The sequence below is a fragment of the Leuciscus leuciscus genome (assembly GCF_965113295.1).
Source record: "Leuciscus leuciscus genome assembly, chromosome: 7".
In the NCBI taxonomy this organism is placed as follows: domain Eukaryota; kingdom Metazoa; phylum Chordata; class Actinopteri; order Cypriniformes; family Leuciscidae; genus Leuciscus; species Leuciscus leuciscus.
Genome location: NC_138731.1, coordinates 34,498,359 through 34,525,051, shown reverse-complemented (window position 1 = coordinate 34,525,051; position 26,693 = coordinate 34,498,359). Strand labels below are relative to the sequence as shown.

The 26,693-nt window shown below is 37.2% G+C and overlaps 1 protein-coding gene across 5 annotated transcripts in view; it reads right to left on the bottom strand.

Annotated features, from left to right (window-relative positions):
- The window catches only part of lrp1bb (low density lipoprotein receptor-related protein 1Bb), a 295,311-nt gene that overhangs the window by 86,617 nt on the left and 182,001 nt on the right, over positions 1 to 26,693 (bottom strand). For all 5 annotated transcript variants that reach the window (XR_014207575.1, XM_082175929.1, XM_082175930.1 and 2 more), the window contains 11 exons: positions 22,739 to 22,819; positions 21,195 to 21,365; positions 18,083 to 18,262; positions 15,788 to 15,988; positions 13,685 to 13,930; positions 11,691 to 11,888; positions 8,977 to 9,181; positions 4,770 to 4,934; positions 4,149 to 4,393; positions 737 to 868; positions 390 to 617 (listed from right to left, as the gene is read on the bottom strand). Coding sequence is in view for 4 of the 5 variants with exons in the window: in XM_082175929.1 (XP_082032055.1) it covers positions 390 to 617; positions 737 to 868; positions 4,149 to 4,393; positions 4,770 to 4,934; positions 8,977 to 9,181; positions 11,691 to 11,888; positions 13,685 to 13,930; positions 15,788 to 15,988; positions 18,083 to 18,262; positions 21,195 to 21,365; positions 22,739 to 22,819 (2,052 nt within the window). In the remaining variant the exon portion in view is untranslated. The remainder of the gene's footprint in view (positions 1 to 389; positions 618 to 736; positions 869 to 4,148; positions 4,394 to 4,769; positions 4,935 to 8,976; positions 9,182 to 11,690; positions 11,889 to 13,684; positions 13,931 to 15,787; positions 15,989 to 18,082; positions 18,263 to 21,194; positions 21,366 to 22,738; positions 22,820 to 26,693) is intronic.

The window sequence follows — 26,693 nt, the reverse complement described above, 5'->3', positions numbered from 1 at the left end:
GTTTGAGAAGGTTTAAGACATACACTATGCTTGATAACAGACAGCACTTAAGAAAATCTACAACAGTCTACATCTCGCACTACTTTTGCTTTTCTTAATGCATTCCTTCAACCGTCATTTTGTTTTTAATGCAGGCTGCCTGTGAACACAGTCTTCTAGTAATTGAAAAAACAATTTAAGACTGAGTGTCTGACAAATTATTTCAGCTCAAACCTACAATGTGGCAGCAGGGGGAAAATAATATATAACACAACTTATTAACAGGCAGCACAGAAATAAAATAACTCTCACAGGTGGTGTTTATTAAGGAAACCCTTACATTAACCACACAGAACATGAACAAAAAAGAAAAGAAAAACATATGTTTTTGACTTCCTGTTTTTACTCACCTCCGGAAATGACGGTTTGAAGGCCTGTTCCGTTGATGAATGCACGCTTTATTGTTTGAGTTTTAACGTCCGCCCAATAAATCCTTTCCTCAAGAGCGTCGTAATCCACCACAGTGACATCATCAATGTCAGGGACCGTCAAAGCAGTCATGACATTCATGTATGGATTATCAATGTCCACCCCACGGATCTCAGATCGCCTCGCATACAACAGGAACTTCTTCAGGGCTGATGCCAAAACAACAACAAAAATTATATATATCAAGCATATTGACTTATATATAAGTCAATACTTCCTCTAGAAAGCTCAAACTGATCCATACTTTTGTGTGAGGGATGTTACTCACCCACACAAGAGCGGTTGTTGAGGGAGAGCTTCATGAGATGAGGACACGAACAGGATGCCGTGCGATTATAATCAATGAGACAAAGGTGGGAGCAAGGACCTCTTCCATTGTTTCCTTCGCACGGGTTTGAGGCTGAAAAACCCAGGGTGACGCGCATTTAAACCAGGGAAAGAAAACATAAGGAGAAAAATCAATATTGCATCTTATGAATTAACCCTCTGGGGTCTGAGGTGTTCTGACATGCTCTGACATTTGTGCTTATTTCTGTTACTTGTGACATTTCATGGCTAAAATCGTATTACACTGTATTCAGCACAAACTCTGCTAAAATAATATGTCAGCAGCATGTATGTAAAAGTTTGTAGTTTTGAGATAATGACGTTTATGCGTGGTTTGTGAAAAAAAGGGGGAAAAAAAGAATTGAAAACATTTGAAAAAGAACAGCTGCCGACTTACAACAGGAAATAAAAAAACTGTTACTGTACAGTCAAACTGACAGAATTACTTTTCTTGATGAGGAAGGATGGCCTTTGGTTTGAGATGTGACAGTTCAGATGTCTGTATTTAAAAAGGGGAACAAAAAAATGGGTGCAAAACAAAAGACTGCAATACCAAAGTGAAAACATTCATCTAAATTCCAGGATAAAGAAAAGAGCTGAGGTTGAATGAACAGTGCTGACAGCTCATGTCTTCCACAGTCTTCTTGACACCACAGCACATTTAGACCTTTTGAATAAATACAGTATAAACAGTACGAGTGCACTTGACTCATGGTAGAGACACTTGATTGGGATATACTGATTTGTTCGTAGTCAAAAATCAGACACTGATTTCATAAAACGTACTTCTTAAACATACATCTGACTTTACCTTAACATCACTGTATGTAAAGAGAGTGCAGAGTATAATTTGTATTTTCACTGCTTCAGCCTTGTCCGAATAGGGAAAAATACACCCTGTCTGTGTCTGCAAACTCCAATAGTAATTTTGAAGTGGTTTGCCTGTCAGCAATGTGCTGGAAAAGTGCTTACAACACTGCAGGCCACACAGGCACTAAAAATGGGAGCCCTCCAAACTGGTGTCGATCTCTTGAAACTCAACCCTCAGTTCTTTCACCACACATAATGCATTTACCATGTGCCGGCTAACGGCTGTAGCCTTAGCCCATTAGGCTAGTTAGCGTAGCCCCTTTTCACTCCCTACGGACCCTCAGAGGTCCGCCACTATCCTGCCAGAACTGCGTAGGCCAAATATAAACACAATTGCCATGGACTGTAAGGGGCCAGAGCCCAGATTTTGGACATCTTTAATAGCCAGACCTTCCCATGAGCTCTTTAAAATTAGATTAGCCATACTTATTGGCTTCTCTGGCAGTGTAGCACAATTTGTCGACACTTATCGGTGTAAAACAGTCACCCGGCTGCCGGTGCTGTGGCAGGAGACATGAACCGGTTTGGCAGGGCTCCCTACAGTTTTGGGCTGGTTGAAATGATGCAAATCAGATTATTTCGGCTGATGAACACTCGCAGAAGGCTACATTTTTGGACATCTGGGCACCTAGCACACTTGGCTATCACAATAACTTCAGTTAACATTTTACAAATTACAAAATGCAATTTAAAAAAAATCAGAGATGAGTTAATATTAGTTATAAATATACAACTAATATAATATATTAATACTATTAGATATGTATATACACGACTGTTTTGTTTTTGTTTTTGTGATGGTTGTTCTTGAGTCCCTTGTTTGTCCTGAGCAGTTAAACTGCCCAACGTTCTTCAGGAAAATCCTTCAGGTCCTGCAAATCCTTCAGTTTTCAAGCATCTGGAAAATATGTAAAGAACCTTAACCTGAAGGATTTTTCTGAAGGATTGTTCTGATGAACATTAAAAAAAACAAAAAAAAAACAGTTGTGGATCATCCAGGTAACGACACACAGTATTAAGAATCAAGGGTATGTAACCTTTTGAACATGGTCATTTTTTATAAATTCAGCTATTTTTTTGTCTTGTGGACTATATGTAAACATATTTTATGTAAAATATTTTATTGAGGTCAGCACTGAATAAAAAATAACATGCATTTTGTATAATATAATTTTTTATATCAAAGAAAGAATATAAAGAAAATGCCAATAAAAGTCATCTTTGTATGATATTTTACCCCATTTTCCTTCAAAGATTCAAGCAGCCACTTTCTGTTTAACAGAAGATAATCTGCTGCCCTTGCTGGCAACAAAGCCCTGTGTGACACTGTACCATGAAACAATTAAAATTAATTTGGGTTGAGGAAAGAGCCCATCTTGAGTCCACGTCAGGCCTGCTTACGCTCTGCATGACCCCCTTTTTCAATTATTCTGCTGCTCTCAAACAGAGCCGTTTGGGCTTCCAAATTGGCAGAAGAAATGAATGATCAGCGGGATTCGGCTCAAATGAATCCTCACCACACAGAGCATGCAAGAAAATGTCTCTGTGTCTCCCGAACATAGGCAGATCATATTATTATTATTTTTTTACAATAACGCGCAGCTACGTTAGGTCAACATGAAAACGGCAAGGCTTGCTGTGATGTGGTTTGTGCACAGAATGAGCTCATGGGGTACAAACAGAACACTACAGGAAAAAGGAGGGTCAAATAAGAGTTTAAACATCAGTAGGGGTGAGATTTTTCAATAGCAATTTTTCTTCTGATTTTATGCCTAGACACCTCCAGCAATTTTCAAGAAAACTGTAATTCCTGTTATACGTATAAGAAACAGAAGTTGTCCCTATGGCAACAAGGTTTTGTTAGTCTAGTTAGCTCAAGCTAAATTATCTTCATGATGCACTGTATATACAACACTGTAATTAATCTTTGATTTCAAGTGATTTGATCAATTATCAGTCTCTTTGGGTTTTTTTTCTGTCAGCACAGTACATAAATACAGTATTTAAACATAAATATAAGTGTAAACGTAAAAATTTGTAGCTATTTTATGCATTTATTAAATAAAATAATCAAACTGTTGTCAATTTAATAAACAAATTCCATTTGATTATTCTATTTATTGAATGCACAAAAGAGCTACTCTTTTAAATTTTATTCTTTAAAACTTAGTGAACTGCCTCCAGCAGTATTTTAAGGCAGGGATTCCCAAACCTCTTTGTCAGCTGAACCCCTTCTTGACCTAAAATATTTACTTAAAATGCCCCAGAGAATGTAACATTTCAATAAATTAACACATTTGCATGTTCACTGATGCCGGTTAATGGTCGCAGGCAAACAAAGACATATTTAATATTTTTAGGAATTGTTTAATTTTTCCTTTTTACAATTATTTATTTATTTAAATGCAATTTTTTTATGATTTAATTATTTATTAGCTTTTTGTTAACTCATTATTTACCCCCTTAAATAATTAAAAACCCACCTTGAGGTTGTCGGCTAGGATGATATATCTCCAGATCAAATGGCTGGGCGCTTGTCTTTTGGATCACAGTTACATTGCGGCCTGTCCATTTATTCGCTCTGGCTAAAGTGTTGGTCCTCCAGTCTGTCCAGTACACACCACCTCCAAAGAGAGACACAGCGAACGGGTGTGACAGGTACTCGTGCCCCCTGAGGATCTCTATGACCCCTGTGCCATCGTACAGGGCAGAATATATTGCATCTGAGCTGAAGGGAAAAAGAAACACGAGATGAGACCGGCACTCTATGCCCATATCAACAAGATGTTACAATGATGACAACTTCCTGAGGGAAATTCTGAAAGAAAAAGCACATCCTTAGTTTTGTTTTTCATTTCTGAAAAACTGCTTTTGTTGTATAATTATTGCATAAGAATCAAAGTGAATCACATGTAAAACCATAATTTAATTAATTACTGATTAAAATTTTATGTTTAAGTTATACTAATAACCTTCAAAATGTATTTATTATTGCTTAAAAAAACATAACATCTAAGCTAAACTATTTTGCCTTAAATTCAATGCTTCTTGTAATGTGCACCAAAATGTAATTCTTCATTTGCAATTTTATTATTTGCTCTTACCGAGCATCTGTCCACACTATTCTCCTTTCCTGATGGTCTAGGGTGAGTCCATTAGGCCAGGCTCCTATCTCCATGTCCTTATACACAACATGTCTTCCACTCCCACTCATTGACGTTGCCTCAATCCGAGGAAAAGTGGCATCCCAGTCGGTCCAGAAAAGTATGCTACATACAGAATAAAAATGTTAACGATTATAAACAGGGCTTGAAATGAACTTTTTCACTTACCAGCCAGTTTGGCTACTAAATTGTTAAAGGGATAGTTCACTTTGAAATTAATTTTTGGTATGTTTTAGCTTACCTCAAGGGCATCCAAGATGTAGGTTTCTTTTTTTCCGCAGTAGTTTCAATTTTGATATTTTTAGGTCAAACCGTTCTTGTCTGTCAGTCATATAATGCAGGTCTATGGTCATTATCTCAAAACACAAGCACAGAGTCCAAATTAAAACAATTCCCCGTCGTCCAAATTAAACAATTCCCCATCGTAAGTACACATTGATGGCCTAAGACACGAAACGAGCGGTTTGTGTGAGAAAACGAACAGTATTTATATCGTTTTTACCTCTTATACGCAGACATGTCCAAGTGATCTGATCTGACGTGTGCGCAGACTGGTGCATAGATATACACACTAGATGTCGCCTTGTCTACGGCAGTTCATTGGAACGAATGTCTTTAAGGCGACATCTAGTGTGTATATATCTATGCACCAGTCTGCGCACACGTCAGATCAGATCACTTGGACATGTCTGCGTATAAGAGGTAAAAACGATATAAATACTGTTCGTTTTCTCACACAAACCGCTCGTTTCGTGTCTTAGGCCATCAATGTGTACTTACGATGGGGAATTGTTTAATTTGGACGACGGGGAATTGTTTTAATTTGGACTCTGTGCTTGTGTTTTGAGATAATGACCATAGACCTGCATTATATGACTGACAGACAAGAACGGTTTGACCTAAAAATATCAAAATTGAAACTACTGCGGAAAAAAAGACACCTACATCTTGGATGCCCTTGAGGTAAGCTAAAACATACCAAAAATGAATTTCAAAGTGAACTATCCCTTTAAGTTACCGGCCATTTAGAACTTCTGCTAGCCAAAACTATCAGAGACAAACCAGATCATCAATGTCATAGCTTAGATTTAAATACATTTATTATTAAATCTGATTCTAATTCATTCTATTGCTTTCAGCTTTACGACAGTCAATCACTGTTTGCGTATACCATTCAAATAAAATAATATATAAATAAAGACAAAATTCTCTGTGACGTCTCTTATAATTGCCTTGAGTTTACCTGCACGTAGCAATAAAGATGCTAGGGCGCTTTTTGCCCCAAAGTCTTAATAATAATAATAATAATAATAATAATAATAATAATAATTCATTACATTTATATAGCGCTTTTCTCGGCACTCAAAGCGCTTTACATAGAAGGGGGGAATCTCCTCAACCACCACCAATGTGCAGCATCCACTTGGATGATGCGACGGCAGCCATATTGCGCCAGAACGCTCACCACACACCAGCTTACTGGTGGAGAGGAGACAGTGATGAAGCCAATCAGTATATGAGGATGATTAGGAGGCCATGATGGACAGAGGCCACTGGGCAAATTTGGCCAGGATGCCGGGGTTACACCCCTACTCTTTCGAAAGACATCCTGGGATTTTTAATGACCACAGAGAGTCAAGACCTCGGTTTTACGTCTCATCCGAAGGACGGTGCTCTTTGACAGCATAGTGTCCCCATCACTATACTGGGGCATTAGGACCCACACACAGACCACAGGGTGAGCGCCCCCTGCTGGCCTCACCAACACCTCTTCCAGCAGCAACCTGGTTTTCTCAGGAGGACTCCCATCCAGGTACTAACCAGGCTCAGCCCTGCTTAGCTTCAGTGGGCAACCGGTCTTGGGCTACAGGGTGACATGGCTGCTGGCTCTGATAGCGATGTCATGCAAAAGTGATAGATCATAATTTATGAACCATAGCCTCCCAAATAGGCTAGTGTGTTGATATGTGTTATCCGCCACAGTGGATTTTCACCCACATTTGGCGGGCTGGCGGTTGTTAATTTCAAACCCTTACACAGTGTCCTAACCAGACACGATGCGATAAGATTCCAGCCACAAACAATTGTCTTTCCACACCAGACACTCTGCAACTATCATATGTACATAGATGTACATATGAGATAGTCAATCAAAAATCACAGCCAATCAGAAGAGCGCGTGGGCGGGCTCAGTCTCTCGCAACGAAATTGATAAGTATATCAAATTCATCAATATTACACCATTCTAACATTATTAAAAATACATACTGAGTTACTGAAACAATCTTTGTCATAGAATACACTTGTCTGTTCACAATGAGTTGACAGTTTGAACGTTCTAGTTTCCATTTATTTTGAGGATCTGATGTGAATTGGCTATTGTTGCTTTCAGTATGGCTATAAAAGACAGTATGGCTCACATTAGACGCTTTTAACATGAAATAAAGCACATACACAGTACCTGAGATTATCATTATCATACTTTCATAGAAACCGTTTTAAAAATAGAATCATTGCGTGTCACCATCGTGGCTAGTTAGGACAATAACTCTGATTAACATGGAAAAGATAACCTTTTATTGCATGTTGCGGCCAGTCTGGTTAGGACACGGTGTTATTATAAACTATTCATCTAAACACATTGACATTTGTCATGCACCATATCTGACCATAGTCCATCAGTGACATTCTAAAAGTCAAAATCACATTCTACCAATACATCTAAAACACAGCTTAAAATATTAATTTTACTGTTATTTTCAATATTTACCCATTGGGACAACACTTAACTACTGAGTCGTCCAGAGTAAATTAACTAATAGTAAACTATTATGCTGCCCCTGAGAACAGTACTGCTTTATATCATTAAAAAAGCTTAAAAATGTAAAATCATAGATTAATTTCAAATGATTATTTTTATTTACATACTGCAAGGAAACTGTCTGCCAGTGAAGTCAATGTTAAACATGAGGGTTCATTTTAACTGGTGTCACAGTTCTCTGGGGTGGCATGAAAGCAAAGGGCAAATTATAATGGGGGTAATACAGGGATTGTAAAATGCTAAATACTTGCATCAAGCTCATATGCTAATGAAATGTGTGATCATGGTTCCTGCATCAGGCACCAGAAACAATTAAATTGACAACCAAATGTTTGAGGAGCCTAGCAGGTAAGCACAAAACATGCAAAAAGGCGTCACATGAATATTGCTACAAGGATGTACTGTAGCTGCCTTCTTTTTAGAAGGCCAATTAATTGGTCAGTGACATCCAGTCATTAAACCAGGCTTTCAGTAAATAAAAGACTTGCTAATCACAAAGACAGCTAATCCCTTCAGAAGTACATTTTCAACACACCTCTTCATGACACAGCTGTGTGGGGCATTTTTTTGAGTAACTATAATGAATTAGGTTCTTTTTAAAATGTGCCACGCTGCTGTGTGTGAAATTTTCCCTAATTGTTCTTTTCAGCTTTCAGTGAAATACTTTACAGTATGTCATCCAACTGAGCGCCAATATGAGCTCTTGTTGGACTGTGAAGATTACCATATTTCTCCTCTATGGGTTGCTCACAGAAAAAATAAATACAAATGTTTGGACAAAAATGTTTCAGCTGTATAACATTAGGAATACATAACAAAATGATAAAACCAGATAAAGAATGATGATGAAAATAATTTAATGAGCTATTATTTGTGCCTGTGTGTTGTGATATGAAAAACAAATCTGCCATCAAAAGCATCACTGTATCATGAAAAACACATCCCTGAGCTTATGCTGTCATATTTGAGGCTGTTTTTCCCAGTATGCCTCCATGAGAAATGAAGAGCTGAGCAAGAGAAGAGCACAGCTGAGAGTAAAGAGACAAAAAAAGAAACAGACCACAACAAACAGACAGCAAGATGCAGCGCGTTATTCTAGAACTATCATTAGTAATACATGACAGACAAGTCCCCTGAAATATGATTGCTCTGTTATGTACCCAAGATAGTCTCTATGAGGGCAAATTACAACAAAAAATGCAATGAAACTTTTTTTTCAGTGTTTGCTCTCACTGCTGTGAATGTTGCTGAAGGAATTGTGAAAAAGAAAAGCAGAGTATGGGGAAAGAAAATTAGGATGTGGTAAATTTTGAAACTAATACACACCCCTGTCCTGGGTCTACAGCCAGCGCTCGTGGGTGCTCCATGCCACCGGCAATCAAAGTCGTTCTCATTTCCCCATTCAGCTTGGCCACCTCAATCTGATCCAAGTTGCTGTCTATCCAGTAAAGGTTTCCTGCAATCCAATCCACGGCAAGTCCCTCTGGGGTGGCCAAACCATGCTGAATCACAACCTCGACCCCGGTCACACCTACAAAACAAACCACTCGCGCTAGTTCATAGGGTGGACGGGGTTTTGAATTCAGCACAGCAAAGCATTCTGGTCGTTTTGAACTTTCTTTTGAAGTGTTGAGCTCTTCAAAATGCTACTCCTTGCAGAAAAGACCAGCTTGGACCAGAATGCATTTCTATGCTGATTTATGCTGCTCTAGTCATGTTGTTCACTAGCAAATGATGTAGGCCAACTGGCAATGTCTTTCTGATGAAGCTGGCAAAAAGAGTCTAGTTAAGCTAGTTAAAGGTTCACTCTAAAACTAAAAAAAAAAAAAAATCTTTCAGCAATTAAAACAATATACATAAATAAATAAAAAGTAAATGCTGATTGGCAAATAACTTAAATAAATAAGTGGAAGTATTATATATATATTTTTTTATTTTTTTTTTTTATTTTTTTTTATTAAAGCTAAATAAAAAAAGACAAAAGCAAATGACTAAAACTTCAACTAACATTAAAATGAAAACTGGGGGATATTCCAGAAAGTAGGTTATGTGACCTGGTTAGGTTTACTCAAAGTAAGCATAACCTCAACTTTCGGTTCCAAAACCTGAGGTAACTTTCAGGATATGTAAGCCTGAGCAAGTTATCCTCTGAACTTAACCTGCTCTGGAGCAAGTTATGATCCAGGGTTAGTTAACTTCAGAGGTATTCAGAGCATAAGTGCCCTCATCTCAAACATCTTGGATCTGCACTCAAAAGTGTTTTTTGCAATGAGACGTTTTCTATATAATGTATACATATGTGATATATTACAAGAAATGTGGAAGCAAAATAGCTAAACATAAAAAATAAACATATACAGCCATATTATCTTTGCAAGCACAGACTGTTTTTTTTTTTAGTTCCATCAGTGTTTCTTTTTTATTATATAATTAGCATCAAACAAACAATATAATTATTGTTCACAGTAATAAAGAAACTGATTAAAGATTAAAAGATAAGATAAAAAAGTTATTACACAACCGCTATGTAGGTGGCGATATGCACTAAGAATGTAAATCATCATTAAACAAAAGAAGAAGAAGTATGGTGCGCTTCTTAGGTTGCGTTCCACTCCACATTTTTATGCCCTTTACTCGCTAACTTCCCTCCGTCTCGTTTACACGGATGTGCGTCATTGCTTACGTTGCACGAGTACCCACTACTGGTGGAACTAGTGCATAATGTTTAAATGAAACACACTAAGCCCTTGATCATTTGGAATTCACTATGGAGCTTATTTATTATTTAAAGCCCTTTTTATTGTGAATTTGTTTCATGCACCATATATAGTTGGGGAAAATATATAAAATCCTATAGGTAAATGTTGGAGAAAAATAAAATTACACAAACGAAAAATATATATATATTTTTTTATCAACTTTGACTGTGAACATAAGGTAGCTACAAGTATCATGCGATTAAATCTCTCAACATGATATATATATTATACCCTATTATGCGATTAATTATCAAAACATTTAATATATCATACACTTCAGGTAAGCGTGATCTGCTGTGATGCCACAAGTTGAATTGTGGGATATAGAGCTGCTTGAAGTGTATATCGGAGTAGACTCGCTCCCACGGTCAAAATCGAGGGGATGAGGGTCTGTCCAAATAAACTTCCCTCGTCCACTTCATGAAGTGGAACGCCTGTGTTTCATTCTCCGGGTTGACTGAACTTAGTCCAGACTTTTGAAACCTGCAAACCTCAAGTAAGCAAGGTTCGGGTTAATCAACCGAGAGATCAGGGTATATGTTGATGGTAAGTTAACTTTGCTTTCTGGAATACCCTGCTGAAAATATACTAATAATAATATTATTAATAATAATAATAATAATAATGTTCATTCTAAATAATACTTAATTAACACTGGTTCCAAACTTGTATGACTTCTATGAAATAAAACAAAACAAGGTTCATACACTGAAAGTCAACCTTTCTTCAAAAATATTTTTATTTTTGGCTGAACTATTCCTTTAAGAAACCTGCTATGGACACCAGCATACCAACATCCTTATCAGCATCCAAAACGCAATATTTGCTAGTCTTTTTAACAGGGTTTCTGAAAATAAAAAAAACTCAGGAAAAGAAAACACTGTTTTAAAAAAAAGAAAGTTTTACCTCAGTAGTAAACACGTTTTTTTCAGCTATCTATAATATAGCTGTTTGCAATTATTCTCAGCTGTGGAGAGCTTTATGGAATTCTAACAAAAGGAGAGAGCAATAGCTGCACTGGGGGCCTGCTCCTCTGAGAGAGAGACTCAGATGTGTGCTTAATGCAGCTTCAAAATAGTCTTCAAAACAATACAAGGGTATTCAGAGTTTTTCTGCTTCATTCAAAGAGCCATTGTACGCACAATGCATACTGTATTGCGTTACTATTCTGGGGACGTGATCTGTGTACTAGGAATTGGGAAACAGAATATCTGCTCTAACTAAAGCTTAGGTTAAACAAAGACCAAGAGGGAATGGGACATCAATTTGGGTGTTCATTACCTCCGGTCTCTGAGAGCTTTCCCCGATAGATCTTATCCTCCACCACGTCGGTCCAGTAAAGCAAACTGCGGTTGAAGTGGAAGTCGAGAGCGATGGTGTTCCGTAGGCCGGGCACGAGCAGGCTGTAGTCACGTTTATGAAGGTCGATTCGTCTGATCTCATGCCGGATAGAGAAGATAACAAAAGCCTCAAAGGGATCTTGGAGAAGAAACAAATTGATTATTAACACACCACACCTGTGCATTAGAGGTTACAAGAGCATTGCGCTTTGTGTTGAAGTGTCAGCCATGCACATTTTTCTATACAGAACCACTAATTAGTCTTGTAGCTGATATTTTTAATCAAAGACATTTACAGGAACAGTTCTTCTAGAGAAACCTTAGAATAAAGGTGTTTTACAATTGACAAAAAACAAAAATGAAACCCTCATATGTGGATCAAAAAGTGCAGCAGGTGAAATGGGCCTTAAAAGATTCAGGTCTTTTGAGGCATATAAATATATATATATATATATATATATATAGATAGATAGATAGATAGATAGATAGATATGGATAGATATATATATAAATATTATATTATTATATAGAGTTTATATTGAATATTTAAAAAAGTTTCCAGTCCAGCTCTGTATCTACTAGGCAACATCACCCCTACCAAAACAAACAAAAACAAAAAAACTAAGAGAAGATTGTCTTCTCTTAGAGAAAAAAAAAAAAAAAAAAAAAAAAAAAAAAAAAAAATTGGAGATGCCCACTGAGAGCTATAAATGTGGCTGTCTACTAGAACAAGAACTTACTCTCAAGAGCTATACATGACACTAAGTCCATAAAATACCACACAGATGCTTGTTGTCATATTCTGACTAATGACCTAAATTCAGATTCCCTGAGACAATTTAAAAGCATTTGGCAGGCATGCTGCAATAAAGACATTAGCTTCTCAATGGGAAGCTCCTGTCTGTGTATCCCGCTGTCATTGTATTACAGTAGCTCTTATTGCTGTGTACCGTGGACAGATCCACTATGGGCAGACAGAAATGCACAGTGCAGTTATTTCACTGAGAATCATAATTAGTCTATATCAATACTGCTACTTTCTTGAGATACTCAAATGTCAGTCTGTTCCTTACACAACACCACCATTTTTTTATAGCTTGTATTTGAAAAATGTTTATAGATTAGGGGTTGAACGACTTCAGATTTTTTAAAGTCGACATTTATGTGATGAAAGTCGAGTCGACATCGACTAGTCGCTGGTGACGTCATTAATGAACAAATAAGCCTGAACCTCAAGCTGAGACTCGAACACGGGTTGCCTTGTGCACAGCTATGGCGTATAACAACAGCGCTGCCCACAGGGCTATTACTCCTACAGAACAGCTTATTTTTATCAGTTCTTTTGTCTTTGGGTCGCTATAGTTCTCACAGATTTCAGCTCGTTCTAAATAAGATACAAATAAGAAGCGTCTCTCTACTAATAGTGAAGCTGCGGGTTTTAGTTACTAAGAAATATATGCTAGAACTTTTATCACAGAACAGTTTTGACAATACATTTCTGCGCTACTGAATGATTGTGCGCGTGATGTGCAAGCTATATGTGTGCGTTAAAATGCAGCAGCGCATTCGTTTAGAACGACGATTAACTTGCGTGTACAATAATCTTTTAAAAATTTGCATTCTCCCGGTTGAGCATCGAGATGGTATAATCAAACATGCCTTGTGGGGCGCTCTCGGAGTATGAATTTATTTGTCATTTTAACATTTTGACTTCAAAGATTTATTTTCTGTTGCACCCTCTATAGGCCATGACAAGTGACTATTCGACGTCAAGCTTAAAGCGTCATGGCAGAGCATTAAAGTCGACTGGTCTGTGCAACCCCTAATATATAAAGTATATATTTATATATATATATATATATATATATATATAGGGGACTGGTGAATCACTTACTACATTTCTATGGTAATCTGTAAGTCCAGGAATTTAAATACCTGTGCTGTGGCAGCTCTCTCCATCTGGATCAAGGCTCCAGCCGAGATAACAGGAGCACTTGACAGTGGTCTTATGCTGTTCGCATATCTGACTACACTTTAGGTGAGCAGAGCAATAGTCCACTGTCTCGCATGTTTGGTTGTCAGAGCCTAGATGGAGTCCGGTGGGACATGAACACACCACCCCTTTGCTGGGGATCACTGCACACTGGTGACTGCAACCCCCATTACCTTGCAAACATTTCTCTGGAACAGACAAGAACAGAATGAGTGAAGGCAAAAAGAGATTCAGTTTGAAAAGCTGGTGATTTGAAGCCATGTTTGCTGGCATATGAGATTCAAGGTGTGAACTGAAACATAGAAGGTTTGGTTTGGATTGAACATTTGCACAAGACTAGAAGCTTATCGCTCTTCACCTCAAAAGTTTCGGTGTGTCTTTCTTGACTAGGCCATTATGCCATAACACTGACCAAATCAACATCACCAGCAGAGTGTAAAAAAAAAAAAGAAGTTATGCAAGTAATTACATTATTCATGAGGCAGATACAACGAGAAACCACAGGTCTGAATTATAACCGACTCCACATGCTATGCAGGCCAAACAAACTCATTCAAGGTGGAAAATGCCTTTTTCTTGAGTTTAAAAGAAATGCAAACTGGGTCTCGGATATATCATCTCTTTTCAGAACGGATCAGACAAACGCCGGTACTCTTAGTCTCTCATCTCTAATAGATAAGCCTTTTCCTTTCATAGAAGCACCTGGTCCTTTTTAAGAGAGAAAGACAAAGGGGAGGGAAAACACAGCTTGTTGAAAATGACACTTTCCAAGGTCTCTTTGCCTCTACTGATTATGATGATCCCCTCTGTGGCCGTAAGAGAGAATTGAATTTTCTTCACAGGGGACCCTGAAGTCTATCTGGAGGTGAAGAATAGCTGCTTCCCAAAGGTTACAAATGGCATTGAGTCCTGCTGCGCTGGTCTGAGTCAGTCAACCCACTCAAGGTCCATTGGCACCATCTAATTGGCAATGAGAGGCCCAAGCCAAAAGCAGGTCTAGTCAGACAGATAATACACATCTTCCTCAGAACATGAGCGGTGGGCTCCCATGGGCGAGTGCTGGCAATGCACTGAAAGTCACTGAAATGTTTGTCTAGTCGCATTTCTGAGAATTATACATCGGTGACTCTCAGGAGACACTTTCCCCAGTGAAGGCTTCACAGGCAAACAGATCCTCATGTTTAGCTCTGATTCAGACGGGACTTCTTTTTCCCTGTGTCTGTAGTTTACAGAGCATGTGCAGGCTTTCCATTACACTCACTCAAGGATGCAACTTAAAGAGATTCAAGTAGCCCTGAGAGACATGCCGACTGTGTAGGCACAGTATTATCAAAATATTTTTACCCATGGAGAGGTAAACACAATACATATTGATTTGCTCAAGTGAATGAATCCAAATCTATACTCCTCAGGTATTTTATTCTCATTGGTTAGTTGCCTTTTTTTTTCATGGTTTGGCTTCCTGTGTATTGATAGACCTACTCTGCATGACTAATTCTAATTCAATCCATCCAACATTTCTTGCAGAATGCACCAGACCTCACGTAATACCATAGCAGTTTTCAATTAGCGTTAGTCACAGGGTGTACAGTGAATAAGGATGTGAACACAAGCATTATGGACCCAGTGATAAATATGCACTGCGACACTTGCATTGATTAAAGGCCGAATGAATTCAAAAAATCAAAGTTTTGTGGCTTTAAGACCATGTCTGTTAGCTCTGCGGACAAAATGAACTTTAAGCGGACATTCACATTTAAAATGTACAGTCTTTCTTTTCCAGGAATATATCCACATACTAGAACTTCCAAAATTACTAAAACAATTAATAAATCTTCTGCAAAGAAAAAATAGAGGTCATTAGTGTAGTCTATTTACAGTTGCCAAGCAACCCATGCACATTAATGAATAATCTGCCAGTCACAGGTTCCTTCAAACATGCCTCATCCAATCCTAATTTAGAGTTGAAATGATCTTTTTTTTATTATCAAATCTTGGGACAGAACAGCCGATGAGGCTCTAATCAAAGCCTCGCACGCACTCACCACAGAAAGGGCCCTCATCTGAATGGTCAGCACAGTCATTTCTCCCGTCACAGATCTTGCTGGGAGGCAGGCAGGTGCTGGAGTCATTCGCACAGGGCTGAGTAGGGGGCTTACAGATGGAGGACTCACATGATTCTTCATCTGAGTGGTCTTCACAGTCGTTGTCACCATCACACACCCAGCTCTTGCTGATACACTTCCCTTGGGACACAACATTCAGTCAGACCTCTTAAATCAAGCTGTCAGCCTTAAATTGTTGTTTGTAGTTGAAGATGAAGATAAATCAGTGTAAATTTTAAAAGGTGGCGGAACGTCAAGCTGTGGTGACGTCAGATGCAGACAGAAGCTTTTAGCAAGTGTCAGCTCATTTAATCCACAGAGACTCATTTTATCAAAACGGCAACACTTATTTAAACATTTTATTATGAAACATACAGTACATTACCGTTCAAAAGTTTGGGGTTGGTTAGATATTTTTATGTTTTTGAAAAAAGTCTCACAAAGGCTGCATTTATTTGATCAAAAATACAGTAAAAACAGTAATGTTTTCTATTTGAATATATTTGTAAAATATAATTTTTCATTTAAAGACCCCCTGGAATTCAAGTTTTTAATGTTGTTTTTGTCTGTGGTGTTTATATGCTTTAAGACAAACCATGTGCAAATTCATAAGCCAACACAATTTTCTCCTTAAAACTGAAGTGAAAAAAAGACAGTCTCAAATTGCCGGTGTTTCTTACGTCACAAACTACCTTGTAACCAATCACGTCAACGTGTGTCAGGGCTTTAGCATATCATTAACTGCTGAGCAGGGGAGTCTCAAGAGAAGCCAGGTTATCCCAGTATATTTTTTCTGTTGATATGAAAAATTGGGTACATTTAGCAATAGTGGGTGAATTATGTATATTTTTTGATGTAATGATGAATTACATGCGTTTCTCCACTGGTTCAAAGCGTTTCTAAGAATACAGATTTTTAGATGACTCTGAGATTGCAAAAAGGAACGTAGAAATGTAGAGTTACATTCAAGCTATTTAAGGCATTTTTTTCACAGGAAAAAAAGAAAAAAACGAATTTAAATATGCCATTTTGGTGATCAAAGAATTAAGGGATAAAATGATTGACTACAGGGGGACTTTAATAAAAAAATAAAAACAATCTTAAAACTAACCACACACTTTTAAACTTTTACACTGTGCAACCCAGGTTTTAAAAACAGTCAGGTTTCCTTGTGTTCAGTCTACCTTTATGATCAAATAAACAGTTGAACACACTTTCTGAGCCTGTCAAAATGATATGGGATTTGGCATTCGGTCTGCAGTGCAGTGGTCCGGAAAGGGTGTACTTTGCATTTTAGCACATTCTTTACATCAAAAGGGATAGGAACAAAACAACGAACAATTCTTGAGCTCTTTTATGGTTTGGCTCTAGATGTCTTTTCAAGGCAATCATTTACAATTAGGGCGACTGCTACATCAAAAAAGCCCCATGTTGATTGATTTCACTATGGTCTGAGTGGAGAAAAAAAACTGTGATGATACAAATTACAGCAAAATATGTTCAAAGGAAACACTGAATGTAATCATTTTTGTGTAGAGGTGAGATGTGACATTTTTCCACCCCAATGCATTCAACATGTTCTGCAGCTTTATCTGCTGAAAAGATTGCAAGCAAGCTACAATATTCATAGGTTTATTTCAAGAAAAGTGTAAACACTGTTTTAGAAAAACGTTTGTTCCAACACAGCAACATTGGCTCAACCAAAGGTGTGACTTAAGAGCGGGACTGTCTGTTTGACCGACCAATAGCAGATTGATGAACGTTTGGAAAACCTTGAGATGTAATTTTCCATTCGTCAAAGCTAGTGGGCAGTGGCACAGAAATTGCATATCTCACCTTTTTAGTTTTACATAATAGCTAACACTGAACATGGAATAATGGCTTTGCTACCAAAATAGAAATCACTGTGAAGTACAAACCATTCAAGCTCACAAGTTACACCATTCATCTCAGTCGTTCTGGATAAATACAAATTCTAACATTGCAAAGGATTGCACCATGTAACGAAAAACAGGCTGGATTTATCATCCGACTCAATTTGCAAGAGGCAAAGATAACTGAAAGCTTAAGGATGACATCATGGCATCAAATATTACCCACTGCTTCATAGAATTTAATACATTTGATATATGTTATATTGAACACAAGAGGAAAATATAGCAGTAGGTCAGTGTTCAAAAAAAAATGGAGGTCAGAGCAGACTTACTGGTACTGAGAAACACCTGGCAGGCTTACCTGAGCTTTTGCAGGTAAACTTTGCCTGGGGGTCACATATTCTCTTAACGCCCTTGCAGTTGGTTTCATCACTTCCGTCTTCACAGTCTTTATCCCCATCGCAGCGCCAGCGCTCAGGGATGCAGGTCCCATCAGCACGACAGTGAAACTCCTCTCCACTGCACTCCACAGGAGGCAACGCTGGACATGACCAAAAAAAAAGAAAGAAAAGAAGATTGAGCCTGAGGTGCTCCAATTCCTGAATGACTCTAATGAGTTGCTACTTTTCAGTGAATCAAACACATACAGCGTGACCAGAGTAGTCCAATTCCTGAAACAATGACACTAATGAGTCAGATCTTTTTAGTGAATTAAACACTTACAGCATGAACAGTGTAGTCCAGTTCCAAACAATGACTTTAATGAGTTGGATGTTTTTAACCAGTGAATTCCAGTTCTGAACAATGACTTTAATGACTCAGTACTTTTTAGTGAATCAAACATACACCACCATGACCAGTATAGTCCAATTCCAGCTGTAGAATCGAACATCTCACTATATAAGAGTGAAACATCTAGTCGAATGAAAAAAAAATGTAGGACGGGACTTAATTTTGTCCATCGGGAATTGATTGGCTCATTGGACCCTGGTTTGCTATAGGACAGGTTTTCCCACCCTTGTGCTAAAAACATCATCAGAGAACAGAAGTCGCTGCAAGTGGGACAAGTAATTTCGATTAACCATTATGAGGGCACAGAAAAAAAAAAGAAAAAAAAATTATGTGCATAGATAAATTATTATAATAAATACTGCAATATTGCATACAAAACAATAATTGTCAAATTTGAAGTCTATGGGCACTTAAACAAACATTTAGCTGGTGCTGTTGTTACTTGACTATAAGATTTTTAAATTCATAATCCAACACAGCACAAATAAGTCTGTTCTTTTAAGTCAATAAAACAAATGACTCTGAATCTGTTCAGTGATTCAAACACATACAGCTAATTGTAAGATGTAAAGTCAATTATTGACTTTATGCTGCTTCTAATAAACACAATATTGAAATTATTTCATCAATTAGGAATGAAAGAACGCCTTTCTAACAATATTGAATTAATAATTAATATTTGACTCATTTATGGAACCATTAAGAATGTATTAGAAACAGAAAGGTTTTTAAAAAAATGAAGAAAGTAAGGTTTCATAAGCGTTTTTTTTTTTTTTTTACTTTGCTTTCAGTTCAAATTACTTCAGCTAGCCTTAATAATGTTAAATAGGCTGAGATGTATCAAATATACTTCAATATTTTTTCTTGTCACATTAATACATATTTAAATATTCTCTCCGACCCTGGAAAATACTTAAAGTGATACTTAAAGCGCTTTCAACGAAAAGGACAGGGGCGAGAATTTCTTAGGACAAGCACAAAAGAAAAGGCTTCTTTACTGTAGCCTGCAATATCAGTTTCTGATTCATTCTGAACCCTGACTATTGACAGGAATTAAATACATACTCCAAAAACAAATGTATACACAAAACCTACCTCAATCCCCAGACTGCCATCAAACAAAACAAATGGCCTCCTGAAAAAGACAGCTGGTAACATTACGAACCCTTAAAGACTAAAGGGCCCCCCCTGCTTTGCTTAAGGCTAATGCTGAGAGTTACCAAGGTATCCTCCACTTTACACATACAGAGCACGTGTTATACAGTGATCTGAGCCCTGCACTGGAAGGACATGAGCCGGACAAACCCTCAGAGACGGACAGGAGCCGAGAACCTCTGTCAGGAGCCAGTTTGATGAATGGCTCCAACATTTCTGTGACAAGCTGGTGAGCTGAAAGCATTGAAGGACTTGGCCTCAGCTTTCAGAGGTAATTACAGCAGATTAAAAGATTCAAATCTGTAAGGTGGTTCCCTAGTGAGCTCAGATAAGATTAGATCTGTCAAGTGTATGAAAAGAGAGAAAGTTTTAAACTTGTGTTCCCCAAATTAGGGACATCGCACCAAGGCAATTACAAGCAACACTGACTTGATCGCTATCGTTCGGCTCTTTGTTAGTCTGCTAATTAGTCGTGTTAAACAGATTCTCTGGAAACCACTGCGTAGGTTGGTTAAGTTGGTCATGTACAGAAACGAACACAAATGCGTTTTTAATCAACGTAACAGGGAATTTCGACCTCTCTAAACGCTCTTTGATTACTCTGATGTGTTTATATGGCATACACTGTAACTAAGTACCCGAGTACTCAGAAATGACAGCAATGATTGATGTAAAGACAATTTTTCAGAATTTTCAAATACAACACTTTTTTTTTTTCATTGTTCAATTTGGTTACGATGGCAAATTGGGCAATATCTCCATCTCATGGTCTTGATTACAATTTGGACAGCGATGGTACACAGACGCTGCACATGATGATTTTCACTCAGATCATTTGCTGAGTACTATAATGCCATTTACACCTCATTTGCAGTTTATTATCATTCATTTATATGCTATATTAATATTTGCACTTCTGATTAGATGCTACCTATATTTTACAGGCACAGTATTTTTGCACAATGTCAATATCTAATATAATCAAACAGGGGCAATTCTAGGATTTTCATTTTAGGGGGGCTCAGCCCCCAATGAGGGTATGATAAAAAAAAAAAAAAAGTTTAGTTTATGGTCTAATGCTCATTATTAACTAGTTTCATTCATTCATCCAGTAACATGCATATGGCACGGTTTTATAGCTTGCCGCCGTTTCAAATGAGTTTTTTTTAAAGGGGACTGAAGCGATCAAAAATGTATTAATCAAATATTTTTTAGGGGGGCTGGGCAGAAGTTTAGGGGGCTGAAGCCCCCATAAAAAGGGCCTAGTGACGCCCCTGTAATCAAATCTAGACGGCGTGTAGATGATCAAATGGAACAAAATGCAGGGGTCTTCATACAGGTTTGAGAACTTAAAAAATTTTTTATCTCACAGAGCAAAATATATCCGTCTGACACATGCATACCTCAGCCAACCAAAGTGCAGACAGAGCTTGATTTTACAGGAATCATCCCGCGAGCACAAAATTACCTAAATGCACATCCCAAAGGACCCTATAAAATGGGCAAAAAGAGAGGTGATGTCCTACCAGGGGCAACACCAGCACAAGTCACATTTTCATCACTGAAGTCCCCGCAGTCATTGTCCCCGTCGCAGGCCCAGTGGTCTGGGATACATCTGCCGCTGGTGCACTTATACTGGCCATTAGCACAGGAGTGAATGCAGCCTGCTTCATCACTGTTGTCGCCACAATCATCATCTACAATCACAAATACACAAAGTACAGTCATGCACAATTAATATCCCAATTACTTGCAATAGAGAACTTTTGACAGTATGGTGTCCACATAATCTATCATTCAAATGTTTAAGGGTTGGTAAGATTTTTTTTTTTATTGTTTATGAAAGAAGTCTCTTTTTCTCACCAAGGCTGCATTTTTTATAATCAAAAATACATATCATTTTTTTAAATTTCTATATACATTTTTTTTTAAATGTATTCCTGTAATTTTGTCTTTTTTTTCTCCACTCTTCAGTGTCACATGCTCCTTCAGAAATCATTCTAATATGCTGTTTTGCTGCTCAAGAAACATTTATTTTTAATATCAATGTAGAAAACAGTTGTGCTAGTTAATATTTTTGTGGAAACCATATGTTTTTTGGGGGGGATTTATGAATGTAAAGTTCAAAAGAACATCACATTTGAAATAAAAATTGTTTGCAACATTATAAATGTCTTCACTGTCACTTTTGATACATTTAAATGCTTCCATGCTAAATAAAAGTGTTAATTTCGTAAATACTACTACTACTACTACTACTACTACTAATAATAATAATAATAATACTTACTTTAACTTTTGAACAGCAATGTATAAGGTTGGGCTTTTTTTAAAACAAGTATTGTCTCACAAACTGTGTTGCTCCATCAAAATACAATAAAAATAAATAGATTTTAAGATCATCATACACTTTGGTACCAGAAAATGGGACATTTTCCTTAAGGGGATCTTTAACCCTGTTGTGCCTCATGGTTTGTTGCACAATACTAAGAACTAAAATGACAAAAACTGAGGACAGCACCACAGGAGCTTTTCAGACAAGAGTCTTCAGGGCATTGAATTACGCCAAGCCTCATTTTGTACTGAAAAATCAGCAAGGTATCTGAAGGCCCTGACCCTGGATAAGAAATACTGCCATATGCTGACCTTGGCTGAATGATCACATTTAAGAAACAAAAGAAAAAAAGAGGGAAAGCGAAAGAAATAAGAAAAACACATATAAAACAAGGAGGTTTTATTGTTGTTGATTGAGTGCCACACTCAGGCAATAACGTATTGCAGACCTTGAGGGCCGGCAATTAATTATAGAGGTCAGTATTTTACACTCTCCTTGATCTGAAATGGAGATATTTCATATAAAACAATCTGTGAATATTTAATGGTTATTAATGTGATGCATTTCTTGTGCAACAAAAAAGACTGGACAGTAGGATCAATGGTCTTAATTGAATTAAAGTGCTAGGCTTTCTTTTATCAGCTCCCAAGAATATAGGCTAATATATCATAGTGCCAAATGGAAGAGCAAGTAAAGCAAATGGTAAAGTATTTTCTTACTTCTGGATACACTTACCTGAGTCACAATGCCAATTCATGCTAATGCACCTCCCATTAGCGCAGCTGAACTGGCTGAGAGCTTCGCAGGTTGGGAACGCTGTGAGCAGAAACAAAGAGCGTGAGAAACGTTCGCCGCAAAAACCCTGACGCTTGAACCCCATCCAATACATCATTGTCTCTTTGATACACCGGAGAAGAAAACCCATTTTTCATTTAGCTTTTAGCTTTGAAAAATTGCAAAAGAAGTTTGTCCTGGCACAGATTGCTCTGTCATGCTAATAGATTAAATTTGGAGGCTCTTTTGTCCTCAGGAAATTTCATAGTTTCTTGCAAGTTTGGGGGCGAACATGAACCTGTAACTATTCTCTTGCAGCATTTTAGAATTAATCTTTTTTTTTCTTTTTTTTTTTTTTACACAAAAGTCATACTGCTGCGGTTTAGTGCTAGTATTGCGGAAACCACGACACCCTGAAGGTCATGCAAAATGTCACAGTGAATTATTGCTATTTTCTAGCTAAGGTTAATGAAAAGAAATCACAAACAAAGGGAAAACGAGACCTCACAGATGCAGTGGAAAACAGTCAGAGGCAATAAGAGCTCACCAGGAAGCAATAACACACCAGCGATGTGATAGCACGGTTTGATAGCGTTGATTTAAAGATATCAAAAGGTTATTGTTTCAACATTATGAGTTACAGCAGGTTTTGCTATTAACCTGTGGATCACGATCCCTTTGGTGGAAATGGATTTTTCTTTTTAAAGATAAAGATGACTTACAATGGAAAAAAGCACCAGCACATTTACAAGTTTTTTGATGAATGCAATCTGCACGAGCTTATGAACATAAATATCTTGTCTCGTACTGCATTATACCTTTTCGTGAATACACTAGAGCTCATTAGCATGTTAGGAATAGTGACATGACACACAGTGGAGGAACAACATCTGTTTCTCTTTAAAGTGTCTCTCAGCTCAGTCAAGAAACCCCACATGGCTTAAAGGGACTAAATGAGCAAGCTTCTTGTTATAGAATAGATTACAGTTCATACATTTACATATGAAATGCTAAAAAGAAACGATGCATTACCAGAATCCCTCTTATACATATACAATGGTCTGTCTGAATACTTGATTCTGATTGGCTGGAAGGTGTGTATTAAAACAGTTTAATGCTCAGGTAGTTCAAGTCAGTCGTCACCGTTCTATATATTCATGCGCTGCTTTCATTAAACACAGAGATCCCACTGCACATACAGAAGCATTCAGGAGCACAGAAACATATTAAGGCTGCCCCATGACTTTTATTGATAATAAAGCCTCTTTACTGAATCGCTATACATTATACATTTTCAGCAATGAGGGGGTAACTCTGGTCATTTGACTCAAATACGGTGCTGCAAACATCAATGATGTCCCCATAAAACATGGTGTGTGTGTACCTGGTATTCCCTACCTTATAGGGGCCAAATGTCCCACAAGGATAGTAATACCAGTAAATTTGGACCTTATGGGGACATTGTTTTGGTCCCTATGAGGAAAACAGCTTATAAATCATAAAATTTTTTTTGAAAATCTAAAAATGCAGAACGTTTTCTGTGATGGGTAGGTTTAGGGGTGTGTGTGTTTGTGTGTGTGTGTGTGTTGAAGTGGAGAGTCCATCTAAGAACAAAATGCATTAAAATGCACGCTTAGGACACTTTGAAGTTTAAGCATATTGATATATTAAAGCATATTTAAGCATGCTTTATTACAGAACAATTAAACTGGCATCAAATGATGGCCATAATATAGTAATTGGGTTAGAAGAACCTGTTAAAAGTAATACTGAATTAAGCAAGAATTACTTGAATATGTGCGCAGGCATCATTCACCATTTTTAGATGCAATTCTGCTCCACTGGGTTACATCTCCAAAACATGAACAGCAGTAAACTGATCACGTGAGATTTCAGAAATAACAGATCCCAAGGGCTTCCCAGAGAAAATTACTTTTAGGGAATTGTTTTTTTTCCCCCCTCACAAATAAAACCTTTGCCGGCACAAATAGGAACTCTTAGAAGTCATTGGAAAGCACATCATTCGAAGTGTTGCTAATCTAGGAGAAGACGGTTACATGTCAAGATTACAGTTGAGTCAACAAATAAAAGAAAGAAAAAAAAGTTTTATTTGAACATTTATTCCCAGAACATGCTGCTGTTATTGTTGACAGCAGTAAATCCCACTTCTAAATTTCACAACAGAGTGTTCCAGTCCCCTGACTTTGGCAATTACTACTTTAAACATCCTGTTTTCACAATAGATCAGGTTCAACAACAAGAAGTGAGACTGCAGAGGTAATAACTCTGCCCAGTGAAATCTGATTTGAAGGGGGGAAAAAAATCACTTATAAGAATCTGTGCAGTAGACAGTGGCAGTTCAAGTTCATATCTTTTAGATTATAATACAATCCTATCTTCAAGATAGGACTTCAACAAGCCACTGTTGTCTATTAAATAAAACAGCAGCAACAAATTCTACGTTAAATTAAAACTACATGCGGTTTTACATTTATAGTACCATTTTCCCCATCCGTGATGCCATTTATTCATCTAGAGTTATTGTTACTACTCTACCATAAGGCAAAACTACGGCAAAAGTAAAATTGAGAAAAGGGTTTCAAAAATATTGCTAAATTTTAAAATGTATATTAATGATATTTAAATATTATATGCATAGAAATACCACAATATATACATTACGTAAATGTATTAATAATACAATTTTAAAATAAATAACAAAATTTAAATTATATTTATGATATTTGTATTACTTTGATAATAAATCCCACACATTGTTTCTTTTGAATCGGAGCAACATTAGGCTCAACCTGACTGTCACACATGACATATCATAGTCAAAGACCACATATCAGCATAACATTTTTCGTAATTTTGAATAAAAAATTTAATAAAAAAAGATCTGCATTTTGTCTTTGTGTAGAAATACTGAAGAAACATAGCAAATGACTTGATGGACTATCCACTTTCAATGCATGGGAAACAGCAGTTAAAAAAACAACTAAAAAACAATAAAAACTCAAAGTTAGAAAGACATGAGGGTGAGTAAATGATGACAAACTTCTCATATTTGGATGAACTATTCCTGTTTTCTTTTTTATGGTAGTGATGGCTAATACCAAAATGCCACAGCTGCACAGGAATACCAATATTGTAAGAAGGCAAAACATATTTTAAAAGCTTTGAAATGTGTTGAGAATGGTAATTAGCACACAGCAAGCTGAGCGTCACTGTGTTTTAGACGTGTTGTGCGCAGTGCAGTTGTGGGAGCCAGTGAAGTTCCGTCTTTCGGCCCAGCTTGATTATGATTAAATGAAGTCAGGCATGCACTCTAATTACTGCTTACACTGGGAGTGTTTGTGAAAGAGTGTACTGAGGCAGCCGAAGACACAGCAGAGGTAACCAAGACAATGGCACTTTGAGCAATTTGCAGCATTTGGTGACAGAAACCCAGAAAGTTACATTTACTGCATAGCATGAAAAGTGTTAGAATTTACATTTTGTTCTCAAGGGAGTAAAAATGACAGGAAGGAGAAGTGATAGCCTATATAATGAAACCATGAAAAGATGCATTTACACAGACCTTTTAAATACACATATAAATGTATAGGGACCCTAGGGAAACAATGCATGACATGAATGTTGATTTTTGTGCATATAGTCAACAGAAAACAGGATGTGAACAATTCTCATGAGAGAGAGCTAGTAATGGTATGAGACTGACATGTAAAAAAAAAATACAAAAATAATATATAATATAACTGTCCAGAATTTTAAAATGGTTTAGTTTAGTTAGATTAGTTTCTGGCTTAAGGAAAGAAAATGACACCAGCACCTTTAACAGTGAAATAAACTAAGTACCGAAGACATTCCCTAAAGCAAACTTATAGAAGTATAATTAAGTTGTTTTTATTTA